This window comes from Syngnathoides biaculeatus, chromosome 16 (genome assembly GCF_019802595.1).
Source record: "Syngnathoides biaculeatus isolate LvHL_M chromosome 16, ASM1980259v1, whole genome shotgun sequence".
In the NCBI taxonomy this organism is placed as follows: domain Eukaryota; kingdom Metazoa; phylum Chordata; class Actinopteri; order Syngnathiformes; family Syngnathidae; genus Syngnathoides; species Syngnathoides biaculeatus.
Genome location: NC_084655.1, coordinates 4,655,012 through 4,678,849, shown reverse-complemented (window position 1 = coordinate 4,678,849; position 23,838 = coordinate 4,655,012). Strand labels below are relative to the sequence as shown.

Below are 23,838 nucleotides of genomic sequence, written 5' to 3'. Positions count from 1 at the left end.
AAAAAATATTTATTCCAAGAAATAATATGTCTTTATTCATCTCTTTATGCCAGTGAGGCACAATGACAGATAGAACAAAAAAAATCCTCTTCTATTAGATGGCAGGAAGTACATAAGTAATTAATCGATCCATTTCTGGTGACATTTATTTTTGTTGGTGTGCCGTGGGATTTTTCAATTGTAAAATAAGTGCCTTGGCTCTATAAAGGTTGGAAATCACTGCCTTAAACAACAAGCCTCGTTGAGTATAGTATAGTGTTTGTTGTGTTTTGTACAGTGTAGTCTGTTTATTGTTGACGTTGATAATGTGGAGTCCATGTATGGCTTGTGGAAAATACTTTTGCTCTTACCAGAATAAAGTTTGTATCTTTAGAACGTCGCAACACTGTACACCAACTCAGGCTCCTTCCCTGCCAGGGAGATGACATTCCATACACCTACAACCATTTTTTTCTAGCCTGTAATTGGACCCCCAAGCATCCCACCTTCAGCCACCATGTTGTTCACAATGCAGCCAAAACCCTTCTTTACTCCCACAGGTGGTGAGCCAATGGCAAGAGCATTTTGTTATGTTACAGCCTTAATCGCTAATTGATTAGATTTGTTTGCCTGAAACTTTGACACAGATCAATGTGAAAAAATATTTTCGCAAAAGTTAATAATGAAAACATAACAGAGCACACAAGTATTCCACTTTTTGGCAGGAATCCCAAAATACAGCTCGGGTGTATCCTGTTTCCACTATCACTGGGCTTAATTGGAGTCCACATGTGGTAAATTCCGTTGGCTGGACATGACAGCTGAATAAAAAAACAAAAAAACACACCTGTCTATAGATGACAATCTTGCACTGTTCAGGGGCAGTTGGGCTACAACTTGAACTCGGTGGTCAGTGCACTCGACATCAAACCAGTGACGTGGTGGCACGGGTTCGAGCCACCACCAGAGCGGTGCAAGATCACCTCCGTTACTGTATATTAAGTTTCCACAGCATAATGTCAAAGGAAATGTCTGTAGAACTCAGAAACGGGTTTGTCTCAAGGAAAATATATGGGGAAGGGTATAGAAAAATTTTCTCTATCCATAAATAAGAGAAGTTTGAAATCCTGAAGTCTTTTTTTTTATCTAGCCGGCAGCCATCAAAAAGGAATGAAGGGCCTTAGTCATGGAGATGAACAAAAACCTTATGGCCAGTCTGTAACTTCTCCAGTTAGTGTATGTCGTGCCGTCTATGCTGCAGCCAAGCTTGGTGACTCATCTATTGAACCTTTTTCTCTCAACTGTTTTCTCTCCCTCTCTCTAGGAAGGTTTAAATGGTCTGCTGCAAATATTAGTCACCCAGCTGGGTTCAGATGATGTCAATATGCTGACCTGTGCAACAGGCATCTTGTCCAACCTCACTTGTAACAACTCACGTAACAAGGTAGCCATGTAAATTTTGTAAATGGATTATATTTATCTAGAAAACAGGTATTTGGGCTTGAGTTTGAGTTGGAAATATAAAGTCTCAAACGTATCTCAGCCCAAGAGGAAGGCAAGATATCAAATTCTTTGAGCTGTGATGCATTTTTTTTAATGACTACAACACTTGTGTGACACATGTGTCTGTGTGACAAAATGTTTTATGATTGATTTAAAGTTCCTGTCAAAATAAAAATGTAAACTTCACATATGGGTATTTTTTGACAACTTTGCCAAAATTGAGCGATTGTATTCCCAGTTCAAAAATCCTTGTGGAAACTATTTTAGAAAAGTAGTTCCTCATATTGATGCACCATATATTGTGCTATTCTTGCTTATCTGTTCATTTTATTTATTTATTTTGAACTTGGTTTACTTCAGACTCTGGTCACTCAGTTTGGCGGAGTGGAGGCACTGATCCACGCTGTTCTACGTGCTGGAGAAAAAGAAGACGTTGCAGAGCCAGCAGTTTGCGCCTTACGTCACCTCACATCGCGCCACCACGATGCTGAGCTGGCCCAGAATGCTGTGCGGCTGCACTATGGTGTCCCTGCAGTGGTCAAGCTGCTGGGACAGCCACACTACTGGCCTGTTATAAAGGTGAGAAAGGAAAAAACTACCTTCCTGTTGTAGTTCAGAAAGGAAAAGAAATGGAAATAATGTACAGGTCAGCTGTTAAACTTTGCACTGAGATGGATTGACATGCCTACAAATAGAAATAACTTGTGAAGCATTCATAAATGAGGGAAAATACACATCATAGCACACAATTTCCCCATCAAGCTGTGACAGGATCAGTGTGTCCCCGGAGAGATGTGCGCTCACTGCATCTGCATCATTGATCATTTAAAAGAAAGTCAAACTTTATTTTGGCTTGTCCAGCGTGTCGACTCAGATGAACCCTCATATTTGTTTGGCAGAGTTTTTACGCCGGATGCTTTTCCTGACGCAACCCCTCTTGGAGAAATGAATTCACGAACCCTGGTTTACCAAACCAATGCTCTAGCAGCAAAACCGTGTGCGTTAGTAAACAAACTTGATCAGGATTGAATTAATTAATTTTATTTCTTATTAGGTGTCATCCCTCCCAATAAACTGTCGAAAGTACTGGACAACAGTGATCCTCTGCATTTATCATTTTTTTTTTTAAACCTGTACTGTTCAGGAGCTTGGCCTTAAAAATTTGTGGATCTGTATGCCTTTGTGCTGGACCATGGGAGTTTGAAATGCTCTACTTATCCATCCATCCATTTTCTGAGCCACTTATCCTCACGAGGGTCACGGGAGTGCTGGAGCCTATCTCAGCTGTCATCGGGCAAATTGGTTGCCAGCCAATTGCAGGGCACATGGAGACAGACAACAGTCACACTCGTGATCACATCTTGGGGCAATTTAGAGTCCCCAGTTAATCAATGTTTTTGGGGTGTGGGAGGAAACTGGAGTGCCCGGAGAAAACCCACGCAAGTACAGGGAGACCATACAAACTTCACACAGGCGGGGCCGGGTTTTGAAACCCGGTCCTCAGAACTGTGATGCCAATGCTCTACAGCTCTGCCACTGTGCCGCCCTGAGTACCCAGTTGGGAGTGAAAATGTCACCTGCCAGAAAGTCCAGCTTGCTCAAAGCCACAGATGGAGGGAAATTGAAAGCCTCGCAATGATGATGGACTTGCAGTCATGTGTCAAGATCTTACATGCCTGATGCTGTCCAGTGATGTCTGAAAACAAAAGTCTCATTAAATAGGTAACATAGTCATAGGCACATATTTAGCTTCAACGTGTTTCTTTTTTGTCAGTATACATTTGTAATGATACTGGAACATTATTGTTTTGTTGCTCAGGTCCAAAGAAGGCTGTGTTGCATTCTGTGTGATAAAAGAGACGAAGATGCTGCTTTTGACATTGCACTTACTTACTTAGCAGGTCGAAAATTAAAGAGGGTAAATCACAGAAAGTGAAATTCAACTATCTTAATTTAATTTTGTATTTTGTAAGGCTGCATTTATTTACTCTCTGTCCATTGCCCCGATAAGAGGGAAAAGAAAGGTCTGAAACCACAGGAAGCATGTTCCATTTTGGATTTTTTTTCTGAATCCTCAAAATAAATCCAAAATAATTGTTTTCTTTATTATATTTGTATAACTTTGTCAATGCAATGAAACATAACATCGATAATGGAAGTTGAACTGAAAACACACCAGAGTAGTCACATGGATATGGACATTCTCTCCAAGATGTGCTGCAGGAAAAATCAACATTTAATCATGAATGGTCATTATGTCATTTGAACATTAGGTTAATATTGACACAGCATGTGTTGCCAACACCATTAGGCTTAAATAATGCCCTTAATTTTTTGAGGCACCAATCAGATTTTTTTTTGTTTTTTGATTGGAACCAGTTCAGGGTGTAGTCCGCCTTTCGCCTGAAGCCGGCTGGGATAGGCTCTAACTCTCCCGTGACCCTTGTGAGGATAAGTGGCTTGGATAATGGATGAATGGATGCTTTTTTTGTTCTAATATGGGGTTTTCTACACTTTGGATTGCCAAACCCGGTCTAGATATTTGAACACAAATAACATTACAACAGTTATTTGTGGATAGGAGCGGTGGCCTGGGGACCCTGGTGAGGATATGCAATAACTATTTTATTCATTTTATTTTCATTGCATATGAACACAACAAAATTGAACATGCCCCCCTTAACATCAAAATTACAAAAGCCTCCCATCTGTGCACATCATCAGCATCCATAAATTATAAAAGTGCAATCATCTTTGTGTTCAGATAAGAGAAGGCACATTTAAAAATAAATAAAGATTCCTTTCCCTGACATATGTAATGTGCTTGTGGCTATGATGTATGTTTGTGATTCGGAGATAATGGATCTTGGAAAAAAAAAAAAAAACTTTTGATGACTCTCGTAGTGTGCGATTGATTGACCTGCAATCAGAGGTGCACAGACAGTACAGAAGAGGCCTCAGCACACAGCCTTGTGGGGAGCCAGAACTGATAGTGATGGAAGAAGAGAAGTGAGGGCTGAGTCTGACAGTTTGGGGGCAGTGATTGAGAAAGTCCATAATCCAGGAGCAGAGCTATGTGTGAAGACCAAGGTGAAGCCGTTTCCAAATGAAAATGTGTGGTATAATGGTAATAAATGGAGAGCTATAATAAAGGAAGAGCACCCAGATGTTTAAAGGCCAAGTGTCACCCCTATAAACATTTTAAAATAGATATTGTAATGAAAAATACATATAACATTATTCACTTCAATGTCTATACGAAAAAAAAAAATGTGAGTGGAGAGCGCGTCATCCATGTGTCCCGTCCGATCCACTTCCGCGGCGGAGATGAGCCATCGCGGGTCATCGCAGCCGGCCGGTGTGGTTTATTTTCGGCACCAAGGTGGCTTATCACGGAGCTGAGCCGTGCAGCTTTTGGGGGTTGTTCATAGATGCCGCAGTACCCGATGAACAACAACGTCGAGCCGGGGCGCTTTACTGTGTTGTCGTCACATGAGGCTAAGTGCTGCTTTGTGGCAGTGTTCTTCAGAGCCGCCGCCGTCCGGGAGCTCGTGCTCTTCGCTGGCAAAGCGAGGCAGCAGCCCGATGGCGTCCGACACGCACATTGACACATTTGGTACGCCGATCTTTTGTTACATTATGAGAGACGGATTACGTGGTCCGCCCCAAACTATTATTTTTTTTAGTAGCTGTATACACACCTACCTGTCACTTGGAACCCACGAAGCTCTCAACGAGCTACCTTCCCGGAGGTAAACTAATAGAAATAAACGAGTCTACTTGAGAGCGGGTCTGTCCTTTACATCACTTCCTGCTACTTCTTGAAAACAAATCCCTCAAGATGATTTTCATGGCGGGAGTTACAAAAACCCTTATACGTCAAAAACATGTTTTGTGGTGAAAAAACGCATGGGTCCATGTCGGCTGCCGTTTTTTCATTTATAACATACTAAAAATCATGCATTTCATGACAGTGGCACTTTAAGTTCTTATGTTCTAGGTGTTCCAGTGCTGAGAGAAGAGTGATGATGTTTGCATCCTCCTCTGTTGACATCTTTTCTCTGTAAGCCAACTGAAAGGGGTCCAATAGGTAAAAGGGGTTATGTAGTTATTATGTGCCCTGTTACAAGTCTCTCCAGGCATTTTGTGACAATGGGGTGAGATCAATCGGTCTGTAGTCATTTAAACTGTTTACATCATGCTTTTTGAGGGCAGGGATTATGACATCTAATTTCAGGCAGAGTGGAACAGTAGCATGTGAAAAACAGAAGATTTTTGTGAACACCATGGCAAGCTCAAAAGCATAGGCTTTGAGTACCTTCACAAGTAGACGATCCAGACCAGCCCCCTTCCTTAGATCAATGGGTCGGAATCCTTGCCTCACCTCATACTGCTGTACAGACTGTAGCTGAATGTCATTGTCAGGAAGAGATGAATATAGTGATGTTCTGGTCTTTTATTCAAAACGTGCACAAACCAGTTTAGCTTCTCTGCCAATGATGCTTTGGTGTCAAGAATGTTGGGTGCCCTTGAAATAGGTGAATTGCTGCACTCCCTGCCTCATCTGCCTTGTGTTGCTCTTTGTAAGATGCTCCTCAGTTTTCATTTTGTAGGTCAGTTTGGCCTCTTTCATGCCCCTTTTCAGGTCAGCTGTTACTGTTGCTAATAAGGCCCTGTCACCTGATTTGAAACCCATATCACAAACTCTGAGAAGGTTGCAGTTGTGTCTGGTCATCCACGGTTTCTAATTAGGATAAACCTGGATTTTTTTCTTGATTGTAAAATTTTCTGTGCAACTTGAGATGTAGAAAACCTCTGTCTGTGTGAATTCCTCATAGTCATCATGTTCAAATGAGTCCCAACTTGTCTCAGCAAAAAAGTTTTGGAATTTAGGGAGAGCATCTAGTTTCCAGACGTTAAGTTTTCGTGGTGGGCTTTATTTTCTTCCTGAGATTATCACAAACATGGGAGAAGGGGTAGGACCCCAAAGGCAGGACTTCGAGGCAGTGACATGATTTCAACAGTGGTTTTATTCCAGGCTTAGGTCATACACGGATAAGCAGAAAGCCAAAAAGGTAGAAGCGCAAAAACACATGCCAAAAGGCAAGGTCCCAATACATGTACATGAAAACAAGGTTGGATAACTGACGAGTCCCAAGAGGAGGGGGATCACCGCCCCCACACCTATGCCAATATGTTGGAAGGAATCTAAAATCCAATTACATTTAGCATCAAGCATGGACTTGAAATACTCCATTTGGTATCTTTTCTTCGATACACAATTACTAAAGAAACATAAAAAATGCTAAAATGTGTAAGTAAAATAAAATTAAAACATAAAGTGTAATGCCCAGAAAAAAGATGAAATTGTGCAATTTGTATTTTTCTACATTGGTGCAGCTGGTTAGAGCGTTGACCTCACAGTTCTGAGGACCGGGATTCAAATCCCAGCCCCACCTGTGTGGAGTTTGGAATCTTATTCTCCCCGTACCTGTGTGGTTTTTTTCCGGGTACTCCAGTGTGTGCTGTCTGTCTCTATGTGCTCTGCGATTGGCCAACAACCAGTTCATGGTGTACCCCACCTCCTGGTTGATGAGAGCTGGGATTGGCTCCAGCACCCTTGTGAAGATAAGTGGCTGAGAAAAATGGATGGATTGTATTTTTCTTCAATGTTCAAGTCTATTCAGAAAAGTGCTCAAATTACAAATTAAAATAAGAACACAAGGATATCTTTGCATGATGTGGAAAGGAATCTGTTTCCCATTCCAGATAAAAATAATGTAACTATGTCTATGTCTTTATTTGGTTGTAGTTGCCACTAAATCTGACTTCTCTATCAAGTTTCCAAGCTCACTAGCAGTATAAGCGTTTTGTGATTTTCAAAATAAAATGGACAAAATTATGGCAAAATTCAACCAATTGAGAATTAATTCGAACAAATAACCTATTTGTAAATGACTATCCAAAAAGTATTAAAAATTAGAAAATTAATCATAATATTACTTTTTTCTTTCTCTGTTAAAATTGCCCTGGATTTTATTTTCAAAATGACTCGCAATCTACCGTGATGAGCATGGAACTCTACCCTTCAATCGGAATCAATGTGTTAGTGATTCCTACCCTGCAGTATATGTTGCCGTTTAAAGCTTTTCAGTTCAGAGTTATTGTGGTTTTTTTTGTTTTTGTTTTTTTTTTCCACAGCAGGACGAGAAGCACTTGTAGCTGGTAACTAACTCATGGGCTAGAAGGCTTCTGGACCCCACAGGCGTGAAGGAATGATGATTTTCATGGCGGGAGTTAGAAAAAGCTGTATACGTGTCAGGTTCACCAATCAGACATTCATTAAACAGGACAAAAAAGGAAGCAAAGACACCAGTTCAAGTCTCGCGAGGAGAGAGGAGAGGAACTGTCTCATACAATTCACCACTGCACTCTGATTATCCTCTCCTCAGCACCTCTATTTATTTAGTTTTAAGACGCCCCTTATTTACATGGATGTTACATAAAGGAGACGACAAGCAAAACAGTTTGAAACAAGGTGTACATGTTTGTTTAAGTGGGTATGCATGTGTGGAAGATTGCTGAATACATGTGTTGTCATAATTTCTTTAACAGGCAGCAGTTCTAAAAGTTCTGATGATTAGATGTTTTTGTTCTTGCTATCTCCTGCTAGGAGGCTGCCACGTTATCTAGGGCAGAGCAAAGCATTTCTTTATTGGAAGCAAATGTATGATAATTATGATCACAATTATTCCTACAATACATCAAAATCTTGTTTTGTGGTGAAAAAAACGCATGGGTCCATGTGGCTGTCGGTTTTTCCATTAATAACATACTAAAAATCATGACAGTGGCACTTTAAATACATTGTCTAATCACAGTGCCTCATGTGACACAGTTGTGAACGGCGACAGGTGTCACTTGGCCGTGGTCCAGCCTTGCTCATGACACATTTTAAATTACACCAGGAAAAGGGTGCAAAATGCGGTAAATCCACTTTGAATGAAGACAGTCCTTGTCTGCAGAATGATGAACATAATCTGGGATTGGTGATTGAGCCTATTGGTGAAAAAATAACAGAAGTGTTCTAATCTACGACTGTGTAGAAAAGGCCAACCAACACGTTCATATAAGATCCAATGTTGAGTATGAAAACCAAAATCAGTTACGGATTTTAATACTGCACAATGGTGATGCCAGCATTTTCAGAGAGAGGAGATTTGCATGCATGTGTGAGATGTCACCAATGTGATCATTACCAGAAGGAATATTGCCTGTATATATTTTTCTTGCACAAAAGGAAAAATAACTATTAATTTTTTTTCGAAAAGGCACCCAGTTTAACCTGCAGTTTCTTTGTAAGACACTCAATTTGTTGGGGGTCAGCAGCATTAAATACTCAAAAGGTTTTTTTAGACTTTCTCATTGCTTATAGAGCTCGTGCACCTACATCCCCGATGTCAAACAAAGCATTATTCAATGCTAAATCCATTGAGACGAAACGAAAATATGTCTTATAGCACGACACCCAGAATTTTGTCCGATACCGTTAAACATTTAAAAGGTGATAATAAACGGAGGTACGTGGAAAAATTAGAAACACTTTACATAGTGTACCCATATTTAATTTGAAATTTATATTTTCGCCGATAAGAAAGAGGACTGTTAACCCGCTTTCACTTGTCTTGGAAAACTGGATGTACAGATAAATCTTTGAGTAAGTCCTCAAGATTTACACAGAAGAGTTTGAAAGCGTATAAACGTCTGGACACATACAAATGTTTGACAGCACAGTGCTTCTTGGTGCAAGATGCAGTGAAATGTCAGCAATGTTCTATCCAAAAAAATAAAGTGGTTCACTTATCTTTTCTGTAATAATCTCATCATTTAGTTTTATTGCGTTCAATAGCAGTCTCTTTTGAGCCTGAGGACAGTGACTTAATAATCTTCTAGAATTTAGAAGACATTAAGATAAAAATCTCATTTTATAAATTTAGCTTTGTATTTTTGAGAGACACTTATCCCCAGCAGGGTGCCTAAAATGTTGAAAATGAGTTATTTTCGGATCTTCTTGCAGTTTTCCTAGCAAGATGTTTTTCATCAATTATCTCAGAATTGGTCTTAAAATTAGCGATTATCACACATTTTTCTGAGAGGAGGATGTGTGTTTATAATGTCCAAAGTAATGATTTAAATTACTGTAAAGCTCTTGTAACTGGAATCAGGTTTAGCCTAGTCCAATTGCATATATAAATGTTATTTTTAAAAGGTTGTTCCCAGAATTACTTTCAAGTATTGTACATGGTTTACATTTGGAAAACTTTGTGCCCCTTAAATTGCAAAAAAAAAAAAAAAAATGTCTCCCACACATGCAATACTAATTATAAAATTGAAAGAGCCAAAAGACATAAATGAAAGCTAAAATAATCTGTGAGAGATGTTTTTAAGAAAATTTAAAGTTAACTGAGTGTTATCCATCCCTCCATTATCTGAGCTGCTTATCCTCACAAGGGTCGCAGGAGTACTGGAGACTGTCCCAGCTATCTTCAGGCAGCAGCCGGGGTACACCCCGGGTGGTTGCCAGCCAATCTAATTGTGTATCTCTTGTGGCATAAACTCCACCATCCAAAAACCCAGTGATGCCCCTCCTGTGAATTCAACTTTCAAGGTTCCAGCAAAAAAGAAAAAAAAAATATATAACAATGATAAAATTCCAATTTTGTGGGAACAATTTGGCATGACTGTCCCTGTCCACAAGGATAACCAAGTTTTTTTCTTTTTCTTTTTTGTATGTGTGAAAGAAAACTGGACTATTTTCTATACTGCTTTTTTCTCTTTAGGTTGTGGGTGAGCTGAAGCCTTGGGCAGCCAACTGCAGAAGCCCTACATTGCTTGTAGTTGTAACTGCCAATGGATCAATGTTTTGTCTATCAAAAGACACTTTTGTTTTTGGTTGGAATACATTTATGAGACGTTTGAATGTGAGGCAACATTTCTACTGTTGTTTCAGGTGCATTGTAGTCTTGGATGAGGGTCCTGAAATCATCACCCAAGATCTCCAAGATCTTTGAGTTTTGAGCAAGTGAATCATGGTGTTTTTTTTAATCTGGTGTAAAATAATAAATACAATTGATTTAGTAAATTCCTCTATTCAGCTATGATTGAAAATCATTAAATGCTGCTTTCAATTTATGGTTGTTTTTCTGTCCACTAACTTTTATACAGACAATTTCAATGTCCAAAGCAATTGTTTTATGGCTATTCAGTTTTTGTTATTAATGTCACTACAGAATAGGAACTATACATATTATTGCAACATATTATTTCACTCAATTCAAATTGAGGGTGGGACGGTGGAGCAACTGGTAAGATTGTTGGCCTTTCAGTTCTGAAGACTGGGGTTCGAATCCTGGCCCCGCCTGTGTAGAACTTTTTATGTTCACATCATGCCTGCGTGGGTTTACTCCGGCCAATCCAGTTGCCTCCCACTCCCAAAAACATGCATTCATTGGAGACTCTAAATTGTCCCTCTGTGTTATTGTAAGTGTGACTGTTGTTTGTCTCTATGAGCCCTGCGATTGGCTGGCAACCAGTTCAGGGTATACCCCGCCTCCTGCCCAATGATAGCTGGAATAGGCTCTAGTGCTCCTATGACTCTTGTAAGGATAAGTGGTTTAGGAAAATGGCTAGATGTATTGATGGATTCAAATTGACACTAGGGCAGGTGTGCATACCCATGATTTTATGGTGACCAGTTCAGGTCACCCAGGCCATGACTCTTAACAGGATAAGTAGTAGAAACATGATAGCTGGATAGATGTTAAGATTTGGGTAGTTGTGGATGATTTGCTACAAATCACACTGCTGTGTTTTCTTTTTTTTGTGCAGTTGGTTTGTATCTGATATGATTTGATTATTTCATCCAGGCTACTGTTGGCCTCATCCGGAACCTTGCGCTGTGCCCAGTTAATCAAGCACCCCTCAGGGATGCGGGAACAATCCCACGATTGGTGAACCTACTGTTAAAGGCTCACCAGGATACACAGAGGCATGCCTCTTCTTCCCAGCAGACATATCAGGTGTGAAGATCCCACACATAGCTATTGCAAACAGTATATGGTGCATCGCCATGTTCATTTCTGTCAGTGATACATTCTCCTTTTCTGAATATTTTAATAGGATGGTGTCCGTATGGAGGAGATAGTAGAGGGCTGCACAGGAGCACTTCACATTCTGGCTAGAGATCCAATTAACAGAGGAGAGATTGCCAGCATGCAGACTATACCACTATTTGTGCAGGTACACTCTGATGCAGGACTAAGAACACAATAAAATACATAAAATATAGATGTGAAGAAGGCAGTATTTTTTTCCACACAGTCTTTCCTCCCTCTACTGCATGCAAGGGTGATAATACATTGTTCTTGATTCAAGGAATTTAGCGTAATCAGGATTAAGTTTCAGATGATTATAAACAATTGAGTTTCTTTAGATTACACTAGATGTGAAGTTTTGAAATGCGACAGATGATGAGATGAGAGAGGATGAAGGAATATTAGCAAGACATTGAGATATTGCAAAAAGTTAAAACCAAATTCCTTACTGGTTTCACATAAACAGAGCCAAGCAGGTTGATTGCACCTTGCCACCCTGCTGATTAAAATTATTGTTATTGTTTTTTATAAATGACCTCAATTTCAATCCCTAGAGAATCTTTGGTTAGAAAAAAGTATGTTTGATGGTTTTTCGAAAGATAATCTTTCATTGTTGATGCATATGCATGGTCTGTGGAGCTAGATTTGTTTTCAAATTATAAACAAAAAACAAATGGGAACATATCAATAAATCACAGATTTCTGCATCAAGGCGGGATATGCACAATTTTATCGTGTTACTGTCAGTGGTCTGTCTGCTGCGCCAAACTTAGCCTATCTTCACACTGATGGTCACTTAAATTTTTTTGTGTACTGTGACATGCATCTGATCTTTCATGTCAATGTGAACATTACAGTTCAGTTTTTTTTTTTAATTCAGACTGTGGCCTTTTTCGTATGTGGACATAATGCAGTTATCCATTCTATACATCATCAAAAAGTGGAAGCAGTCACAACTGTGTGACAAAAGAGACACGTGCGACAATTGCAGCAGAAAAAGTCAACAGTGAAAAAGAAGATATTTTAAAACTGAAAAATACAGTGTATGGAGGGACCATTCAGTTCAAACACAAAATCCTTGAACGTGCCACAAATGGATCAGGAAAAGATCAACACGCACGACCATACTTTGTTCCATAAACACATGGCACCTCATCTTTGTGCACATGCGCAACTTAACTTCTTTTTTGCACAAGGATTTGCACATCATAGACAAATTCTGCACATAGTAAAAGGTGCATTTGTTTTGGTAATGTGTGCGACTGTACAAAAAGATCAAATTTGACGAAAAAAAAATTACATCTCTATTGAAAACCATGCCCTGATTAAAGCTGGAAACGGTCACGAACGGGGCTTGAGGGCAGACCCAGATGCATGACTCCAGAGACAAGCAGGCAGTACAGAGGTAACCTTTATTCGGTCCAAGGTCGGGGATCAGGCAGACAGTCCAAACAAGCAGAGGTAATAGTAACGGCAGGCTTACGAGGCTAGTCAAGGGACAGGCGTGGGTCGGTACATGGAGAGCAGAAGTCAGGCAAACGGGAGTGTGGGAACAAGGCATCAAGGGCAACGATCTGGCGGAAGACTAGTCGTCCCCCCGGGTCCTATATATACTGAGAGTCATCAGCCGGGACAAGGTGCAGGTGTGCGCTGACTAATTGGCTGGCCACGCCCAGCCTGGGCAGGAAGCCAGGTGCATGACAGAAACATAGTGTCAGCAGGGTAAGCTTACAGTTGATACACTTTCTATCACAAAATTTTGTTTGTGAAAGGGACATGTCAAAGGACACACATTCATTGTGTTGAAACACCCAGCTTGTCACAAGACTGATCTGCCCATTTGGCGACCCTTGCGCTGGCACCACACTCGGGATAGGAAAGTTGTGCTATGCCTTAGATATGTCGCAATGAAACTAGAGCCCATAAAGTTCAAAAGTCTTCCTCCTCTAAAGATTTGAGCGAAAATGAGAAGCATTCTAAAGAGTTGTTCTATAGTGATGAACTTGTTTTGTTTGTCCAGCTACTGTACTCGTATGTGGAGAATGTGAAACGAGTAGCTGCAGGAGTTTTGTGTGAGTTGGCTCTTGACAAGCAGTCTGCGGAACTCATCGATGCAGAGGGTGCGTCAGCACCACTCATGGAATTACTGCATTCCAATAATGAGGGAATTGGTACGTCTTTTTTTTTCTTCACACAACATACACACACTCAAACTCATGTGTACAAACAAAGCAAAGCTTAGCAAATTTATTTTTATTGTGCATTTCATACCAAAATAACTAAAATTTTTTGTTTGGGAAATTCAACGGGCTAGCTCATCTCATTTGTCATTTCCTCCTGCGATTGTTTGGATGAAGCTGATGAATCTATTTGATCCTTGTGCCACTTTATATTGCTTTTCTCTGATTGTTTGAGAAGAACTGTCTGCTTTCGTCCTTCACCCATGTAAACCACCACTGTTTTTTTTTCAGGCCGGTGAATGACGTACACAGTAAAAACAGTTGGCAGCCAATTACTTAATACCTTGTTCATTTAGATACAAACTGTCTGCATTGTAAAGATGTCTATGCTCCAAAAAACTGAAATTGTCAATGAAATTTGTGAATAGGCAGTACACACTTTGCTTAGCCACTTATTTAATTGATGGAGCCTCGAGAAACAATCTCAAAATGGTACACATGGGAGAGGTCTACTTGTAAAAACCTCAGCATCCAAACATTGCACTTTTATTAGGAGATCGATAAAATCTGGCTTCATTACCTATGATTGATGCTTTGAGAACATCCAGTTCACCTGTGTGTATAATGAGAGATTTCACAGATGAGTGCTGATTGGTGATCTGTAAGATTTTTTGAAAGCTATCAGTATCTCGCTCCCCGGCCGAGTGAGCGCCGGGGCTTGGCAGGGAGCGAGCTAACGTGACTTCTGCTGAATGCAACGCTTGCAGTCGTCCAGCTTCCATTCTGTTCACGCCCTTCCTTCCAAAAACTTACTTTTAACTTTTGTTACACAATGCATTTTTCAGAGGAGACCTTTCTCGCTCAAAAAATAAACACTTTAGTCCAGTTTCAAAGCTTTATCTTCCATTTGCACATACTCTGACAGTCATTTGATCTTACAAAGCAGCATTTCTTTTTTTTACTTTTTTACTTTCGCCATTTTATTGAGGGGAAACATCAGTAGAGTGTCTAGCTCATCTTCGCTCTAAGTTGCCCAGACCCCTTTGCTAACTAAACACTGGTGGTGGGAGGTGCATAAGGACTCGTTCGTTGTAAACGTTGGTTGATGGGCTGCGAAAGTACATATGTGAATCGAAACCAGCCAGTCACCCTTCCCTTATTGAATCACATTGTAAAATGGTACAAACTGAATGTTATGAGTTATATTTTCAATTCAGGATGGTTTTTTTTGTGTGCGCAACCCAGAATGTATATGGGCAGAGACCACATCAGCAGTGCACAATTGCAGACACGTGCAATTTAGAGGGAACTGTTGTCTGAAGCTTCACAGTAACTGGACAGTGCCATGCTGGCTAGTAATGTCAGACACTGCTTTTTTTTTTTCAATAATCCATTCTATAAACATCAGTCATAAGTAATTCACATTACAACCATAACGAGTCAGTGACCATTGATTTCCATATCAAAAATACAGAGGATTTGTAATATTTAACTGCTTTGAGTATGTTAATGCAGTTTAAAGATCACATATTTTGGCTATTTTGACCCCCACAGAGTGACTCTCTAACGGGGACTTAAAATATATGAAACGTTTAATTTAATTTAAAAAAATACCTTGGTTTATTATGAGTGTTCAGAAATCACTGTGATTTCTCATGTATAACATGTCCTGAAGTATAATGTGCACCCCCAAAAATAACCTAAAAAAAGCACTCTCCACGACCCTTGTGAGAATAAGCGGTGAAGAAAATGGATGGATGAATGAAATATTTGTGCATAGTGCACCTTAACCACTACATTACACATCCTTGGCCAAGCCTTCAAAGGAAGCATCTGACTCCTCTCCAATGTGCAATAGGTCCATAGTAGCTACCTTTGCTGCATCACTGTGGAACTTCTCATTGATGACTTGGTCCACTTCCAATGCCTCCTCAATTGCATCATGAACAGTGATCCCATCTTCCTCCCACTGCGTGTCATCCTCTATCCCAACCATGGCTTTTTTGAATCCCAAGAGTCTGGGTTCCCTTTATTCCTCATTATTGTCAGTGCTTTGAGGCAAAGCTCCAAAGTGCTTATAGCACAGCCCCTTGCCCTTCGTTCGACTACAATATGTAGCAGCTCTACTATAGCATCAGGTTACTATCAAAACCCTAGAGCCCAAAGTACGTAGAAACAAGTGTAAAGAGCATATTACAAAAAGCGTGCATTTTAAATTATTTCACACTCCATTTTTTTTTTTTTTTAAATGTGCCCATTACGCTTGTTTCTACGTACTTTAAGCTCTCGTTGTTTTGAACTGCCACGCAACTTCCGGTTTGCCCACTTCTTCAGCAGGAGTGATGACACTTTTCTTTTAAAAGTGCCTGCATAACTAGTGTAGGGATTTGCGAGTTTGGACCCTACGCGTGTTCACCAGTCGAGGAAGATATGACCAATGATTAGAAAAAAGTTAACAGCAAATTGATTTAGTACAAGGGAATGTGCAGTACAGACGTACGGTCTTATCTAGGTATCTGCCACACACGAGTCGTGTGTCTTTTGGCAGGATACCCAAAGAAGAAGACAAAAGCTGCCTGGTAACACAAGGTTTTTATATGTATGGGTCCATGGTAAAAGTGGCTTTCCCCCCCACCCCGCAGCCTGGTCTTGGGCCAGGATGGTAACTTTCCGCTCCTTATCTGGTGTCGTTCGTCTCCACAGCAACGCCTGGGAGAGGAGGATGGCCCCAGCCGGTTTTCTGCGTACAAAGATCAAGGACAACCACTGGCTACACAACACATCCTTGTCTGATTAGCGAATGGACAAAACTTTATCTGTTGATTAAATGTATAGGGTCATATTTAAGCAAATAATGAAAGTGTAACAAAAGTAAAATAGTCTTCACTAGCCCTTGTAGTTGACATTTTTTTTTTGTCTTAGTTTAAATTAAAACAAACCCCTGGGTAGTTTTTCCATTTCAATCATCATGTCAACTAACTCCTGAGCTTTTCCTGTCATAGTCCCAACATTCATTGAGGTCCTGATGTTTGGTGCATTAGCAATAAATATGCTCCACTACGAACAATCGTCAAATGCCAAACTCCCACGAGCAGGTTAGGAAGCTCAGGTTGGCAAAGCATATTACCGTAATAGAAATAAATTTGGAGAGTAAAACATTGAATATCATATTGAAATGTAAATGGATACCTTTTTTACCACTCTATGTACCTGTATATGACCATGCAGTGTGATTTCTTTATCTTTAATCCATACCTAAATATAATGCGCTCTATTGACTTTTTAAAAATGTTTTGGAAAAATGTGTGCATTATATACGAGAAATTACGTTACTTGTTTTTGATGCACTTTTGTATCTCCTTTGTTCATATTTTGCTAAGACTCCCCACTTTTCTCTGTCTGGCTCAAATGTAGAACATGCCCTTGTGAAAGCATATGTTTGTTTTGTGGACTCCTGGTCTCAGAGCAGAAAAGGAAGGGGAGAGCTTTTCTTGTGACATAGATAAGCTCAAGAAATTCAAAAGACCTGATTTCAGGAAAAAAAACGCTGTAACACAGGAATGCATGGTCAATTATTTTACTTCACATCACACCTACTGAAGCATCTTCGAGTCAATTCTACATCCATCCATCTTCTGAGCTGGTTATCTTCACAAGTGCTGTAGCCCATCGCAGCTGTCTTCCGGCAGGAGGCGGGGTACACCCTGAACTGGTTACTGAGCCACATTTCCACTGTGATCAAACCAGATTAAATAAATATATACTTAATTTAAAATGGGGAATTTATGTTTGAGATGGCAGCATTTCTTATGGTTTGTAATAATTCTTTGATGAAGCATAATAAATCTGAATTTGGAATTTGGATATATGGGGCAGAACAGTAGCGCAGCTATAGAGCTTTGGCATCACAGCATGTTCTCCCCGTGCCTGCTTGGGTTTCCTCCCAAAAAACATGCGTTTATTGGAGACTCTAAATTGCCCCTGGGTGAGATTGTCCTGTGATTGGCTAGCAACCAATTCAGGGTGTACCCCACCTCCTGCCTGATGACAACTGGGATTAGCTCCAGCACACCTGAGACTCTTGTGAGAATAATTTGCTCAGAAAATGGATGGATGGATTTATGCGGCATCACTTCTTTTCTGTTTATAACACTTCGGGAAAATGACAAGAAACATTTTTAATATTGTTCAATCTTAGAATCATTGAAGGCTTGCTCCACCTTAATTGATGCAAGTTGTCCATATCAGGGGCTTGTCAGTTCTCCTTAGCTTAAACTCAAAGACAATGATGCATGTAGTGAAATTTATAGAATTTTTAATAGGAGCTAACAGGCGAACCTACACAAAAGTCAAGACAAAAAAATAAGCACAAACGAGGACAGTCGAACATTGGCTCAGGCTGCTGACTTATGGTTTGAGAGGTGTGGGTCAGTGGAGATGGGATGGCCAGGCACGGTGGAGAAATCACTCTTCTCGCTAACCCAATTCTGCTGCAAGGCAGGCAGGTCGAGCTTCCAGGTTTTGCCAGAGGGCTAGTGCCCATCAAAGGTTCAAAAATGACGCGTGGTGTCCAATTCTGTCTGTATCCCTGGTGAGCAATCTCCACATAGCACAGCTTCGAGCTCCTGCAAGTATGCTCTGCTGTCGAGACTCCTCGTCACTGGTTCACGTCTCCTCAGTGAAGCTAGACCTTTTGGCTGTACTGGGTGGGTCGCTTCTCCCCAGTCCTCTCCATGTCCGACTTTTTCTCCGCTAATCTCTTTCCTTGGATAACTTCCTGTATTTTGGCATTCCACCACCAAGTCTCCTTCTCCCCTTTCCTACCAGAAAGCACCCCAAGTACTCTTCTGCCTGCCTCTCTGAGTACCTTGGCAGTAGTATTCCAGTCTTCCGGGAGCTCTTCTTGTCCATCTAGAGCCTGTCTCACCTCTTTACGAAAGGCCACATGACGTTCTTCTTTCCTCAATTTCCACCACCTGATTCTCTGCTCAACCTTTGTCTTCTTAATTTTCCTACCCGCTACCAAAGTCATCCTACACACCACCATCCTATGCTGTCGAGCTACACTCTCTCCCACCACAACCTTACAATCAGTAACCTCCTTCAGATTACATCGTCTGTACAAAATATAATTCACCTGCGTGCTCCTACCTCCGCTCTTGTAGGTCATTCTATGTTCCTGTCTCTTCTGGAAATAAGTGTTCACCACTGCCAATTCTATCCTTTTTGTGAAGTCCACCACCATCTGACCCTCAAAGTTCCTTTACTGAGTGCCGTACTTACCCCTCACTTCTTCATCGCCCATGTTTCCTTCGCCAACATATCCATTGAAATCTGCACCAATCACAGCTATCGCTCTCTCTCTCTGGGATGCTCAGGACTACTTCGTCTAGTTCCTTCCAAAATTTCTCTTTCAACTCAAGGTCACATCTTACTTCTGGGGCATAGTTGCTAATCACATTATCCACAAAACCCTCAATTTAAAATTTCAGCCTCATCACTCGATCTTTTCACCTCTAAGACATTCTTAGCCAGCTTTTCCTTTAAAATAACCCCTACTAAATTTCTCTTCCCATCTACTCCATGGTAAAAGAATATAAACCCTGCTCCTAAACATTTAGCCTTACCACTTGCCACTTGCTCTCTTGGATGCACAATACATCAACCTTTCTCCTAATCATCATGTCAATTAACTCCTGAGCTTTTCCTGTCATAGTCCAACATTCAACGTCCCTACACGCAGTTGTAGGGACTGTGCATACCTCTTCTTCTTCTGCCAACTAAGGTTTCCTCCTCTTTTTTTGTCTTCGACCTATATTACCTGAATTTCTACCGACACCTTGCAGATTAACAAAGCTGGGGGCGGGCATAGTTATTACGGACCACGACCTATCCGTTATGGAAGTCATTTGATAAACGCTCATATATGTTTGGCACCGTTTTACGCTGGATACACTTTCTGCCGTAAACCTCTGCATTTATCTGGGCTTGGGACTGGCCTACAGGACGCACAGGAATTGTGCACCCCTTCGGGCTGCAGATTAACAAAAACAAGGAATCAAATAATCAAAGTCAGCACAAAAGATACACAATTTACACACTACCTAGTCTATGTTAAAGTTGAAGTCAGATAAAAGCAATCAAATTTACAAAGTCAACACATAAGATACACATTTTACGTACTACATGCGCAAGTCTGATGTGGCGGAGAAATATGTTAGAATAGTACAGGACATGCATGAGGACAGCAGAGCAGCGGTAAAGTGTGCCGTTGGTGTATCAGAAGAATTTAAGGTGGAGGTGGGACTGCATCAGGGATCCGCGCTGAGCCCCTTCCTGTTTGCCGTAGTAATTGAGAGGGTGACAGACGAGGTTAGACTGGAATCCCCTTGGACTATGATGTTCGCAGATGGTATTGTGATCTGCAGTGAAAGCAGCGAGAAGGTGGAGGAACAATTAGAAGGATGGAGCAACACACTGGAAAGGAGAGGAATGAAGATTAGCCGGAGTAAAACAGAATATATGTGCGTGAATGAGAAAGGTGGAGGGGGAAGAGTGAGGCTGCAGGGAGAAGAGATAGCGAGGGTGGCTGACTTCAGATACTTGGGGTCAACAATACAGAGCAATGGAGGGTGTGGTAAAGAAATGAAGAAACAGGTCCAAGCGGGGTGGAACAGTTGGCGGAAGGTGTCTGGTGTTCTTTGTGACAGAAGAGTCTCCGCTAGGATGAAGGGCAAAGTTTATAAAACAGTGGTGTGGCCAGGCATGATATACTGATTAGACACGGTGGCACTGAAGAAACAAAGGGAAGCAGAATTGGAGATGCTGAGGTTCTCGCTTGGAGTGAGCAGGTTGGATAGGATTAGAAATGATCTCATTCGAGGAACAGCCAGAGTTGGATGTTTTGGAGACAAGTTTAGAGAGAGGAGACTTAGATGGTTTGGACATGTTCAGAGACAAGAGAGTGAGTATATTAGTAGAAGGGTGCTGAGGATGGAGCTGCAAGGCAAAAGAGCAAGAGGAAGACCAAAGAAAAGGTTGATGGATGTTGTGAGGGAGGACATGAGAGCAGTAGGTGTTAGAGAGGAGGATGCACGACATAGGCTTAGATGGAAAAAGATGACATGCTGTGGCGACCCATGATGGGACAACCCAAAGGAAAACAAGAAGATAAGATTAAATGTGTTTGAACCAGTGCATATATATAAAGTATCAGTTATTGGGTTTCAGATAACAAGGGCATTTTTCCTCGAGTGTTGACTAGATCCATGCTCATCTCTCACTTTATATTATATGATTGTAGACTATCATGATATTGTCAATATTTGCACTAACATTCACATATTTCTTTTGTTTGTTTTTGTTGGCACAATTAACACAGATGAAACAGCAGACATTCAAGTTTGCAGCAATCCATTCACCAGTGGTCCTCATTCTAGTGTTCACAATACTACATTTTCGTCGAGTTCTCCTATTGCTATGAAAGAAGACCCGTGTCTGCTGTGGCACTCCATCGCCTGTAGATGTTCCTTTCAGCCTATTCATTGTCCTGACCTGGTAGCCCTGATGGCATCTCAAAGAGAGGGTAAAAGCCTGTGCTGCTAGTCTGTCTGGGGCTACCCGTTAATTAGATTAGCGCAACCATGCCACCCATGGCTGTCCAGTTTCCTCTGATGTCCTGGCTTGATCTCCACCTTAGGCCAGACTTCTGAACAAATGTCTTGTCTCCTCTTTTTGCGTTCGCATGGAAAGATGGGTTGAGTTCACAGAACTGCTGCCTCGTGATTTTATGGCCACAACACATTCAATAAAAGTTGGGATAGGTGGAAAAAAAGATTGAGAAAGTTAAGGAATACTCATCTTCCTCAGGAGCACCACCATGTAGATGAATATGTAGGAGTTTTACAACTCCAACCACAGGACTCCCCACCACATTCCTGCCGCGACCTACTGCCTGCCCATGAGTGGCTGAGGTCCCCCACCCCACGGACTGGGCAGAGAAAAAAAATACACACATCATGCCCCACAGCCCACTAGGGATGACCCATCCCCCTGTGGGAAGAGGAGGAGGGGAGCAGAGAGGGACGCACGGAACAGAGAGAAGAGGAGGAGCTGGGCCAAGGAGCAACAAAGGGGCCCCACCACCCCTACCATCAGCCAAAGCAGACAACCCAGGACGGCATCAGTCGGCTGAAGGCTTCTCTAGGCCTGAGCTCATCTGACATGGACTGATACAAAGTGGAAAACTGTTCTCTGGTCTGACATGTTTAATTGTTTTGGGAAATTGTGGACCTTGTGTCCTCTTGGTCAAAGAGGAAAAGACCCATCTGGACAGTTACGCTGGAAAAGCTCAAAAACCAGCACCTGTCATGGTATGGAGCTGTGTTAGTACCAATGGCATGGATATCTGTGAAGGCACCATTAATGCTGAAAGGTACATAAAGGTTTTGGAGAAACATATGCTGCCATCCAAGCAGCGTCTTTTTCACGGACTCCCGATCTTATTTCAGCAAAAGTACTTACATACATACATAGTAAACCACATTCTGTGTTATAACAGCTTGGCTTTATAGTAAAAGTATGTGGGTACTAGACTGACCCGCCTGCGCTGTTGACCTGTCTCCCATTGGAAGATGTGTGGTGCATTATGACGGGTAAAATATAACACCAGAGACTCCAGACTGAACAGCTGAAACTGTACATCAGGCAAGAATAGAAAAGAATTCCACCTAAAATCTTCAACAATTACAGTGGTAACCATGACACTGTTACAGTTTTTTTGCAACATGTTACTTTCAGAAAATTCAAACATAATGCTTATTTGCTAAAAACAATAAAGTTGATCAGTTTGAAAGTTAAATATCTTGTCTTTGTAGTGTTTTCAATTAACCCTAGAGAACCAATGGGGTCACATATGACCCTATGTAATTAAGGGTCCACTGTATAAACACAACGCACCACAGTTACTATTTTTACCCTTAAAGCCCAACGTCTCACATGTGTCTGCATTAATGCATTGTTTTTTTGGCAGTTAAGGCCCACCGGGTCATATGTGACCCATTTTTTAAACCGGAAGAACATTTTAAATTTTTCCAAATGTGATGGTTTTGAGTTTCTTTGATGCTTATTCATTAATTTAGTTAGTACATACATTTTTAAAGAGGATTTGGATCTCTTGGGTTCTCTAGGGTTAAATATACGGTGAACATGATTTGCAAGTCATGGTGTTCTGTTTTTATTTGTTTCACACAATGTCCCAACTTCACTGGAATTGAGTTTGTACAACCTAAAGTAGTCAAATATGCACTCGCTAAAATAATTACCCCATAAATAATCATAATGTGTCCCCTCTAGTATGTACTGTATTCCAAGAACCGGCTCTACTCAAAAGTGCCATTGTTGTCTTTGTTTTTTTAATGACAAAATATTCTTTATAAAACTGCTGCTGTGCATAATTTCACATGCATTTACTACCCATTTAAACCATGCCCGTAGCTGGTTATATCATTTGCAAAAGTCTTCAACAGTTTTCATTTGCAACATATTTCTATGATCCACGAAATGTATTGGTAAAACTGGTTCAGATTCTTGCAGTTACATTTCTAAAGGACACTTCTTCAGTGAGGTTAACTTAATGTAAATGTGAACTTTGATATCCCTCTACAGCCACCTATGCTGCAGCAGTGCTATTTCGAATTTCAGAGGACAAAAGCTCAGACTACAGGAAAAGGGTGTCAGTGGAGCTGACACACTCGCTTTTCAAACATGACCCTTCTGCCTGGGAAATGGTAAGAATTATCTTTATGTCATGGTAACATTACATTATTTTTTTTAATTATTATTATTATTATTTTTAACAATTACATGACATTTAAGTCTCAAAGGATGTCTACATTAACTATCAACAAATGTCATCAAGATGCTTAGAAAAATATATATTCTTTTTTCCTATAATCAATTCAATCTATCCGACTCCAGTATTTAAATTGTAATGATACACAAAATTATTATATGCCACAACA

At 40.8% G+C, this 23,838-nt stretch overlaps 1 protein-coding gene across 8 annotated transcripts in view; it reads left to right on the top strand.

Annotated features, from left to right (window-relative positions):
- The window catches only part of LOC133514307 (junction plakoglobin-like), a 180,421-nt gene that overhangs the window by 140,657 nt on the left and 15,926 nt on the right, over positions 1-23,838 (top strand). For all 8 annotated transcript variants that reach the window (XM_061845886.1, XM_061845885.1, XM_061845888.1 and 5 more), the window contains 6 exons: positions 1,304-1,423; positions 1,843-2,061; positions 11,409-11,561; positions 11,662-11,781; positions 13,657-13,807; positions 23,483-23,604. In XM_061845886.1, coding sequence (XP_061701870.1) covers positions 1,304-1,423; positions 1,843-2,061; positions 11,409-11,561; positions 11,662-11,781; positions 13,657-13,807; positions 23,483-23,604 — 885 coding nt within the window. The remainder of the gene's footprint in view (positions 1-1,303; positions 1,424-1,842; positions 2,062-11,408; positions 11,562-11,661; positions 11,782-13,656; positions 13,808-23,482; positions 23,605-23,838) is intronic.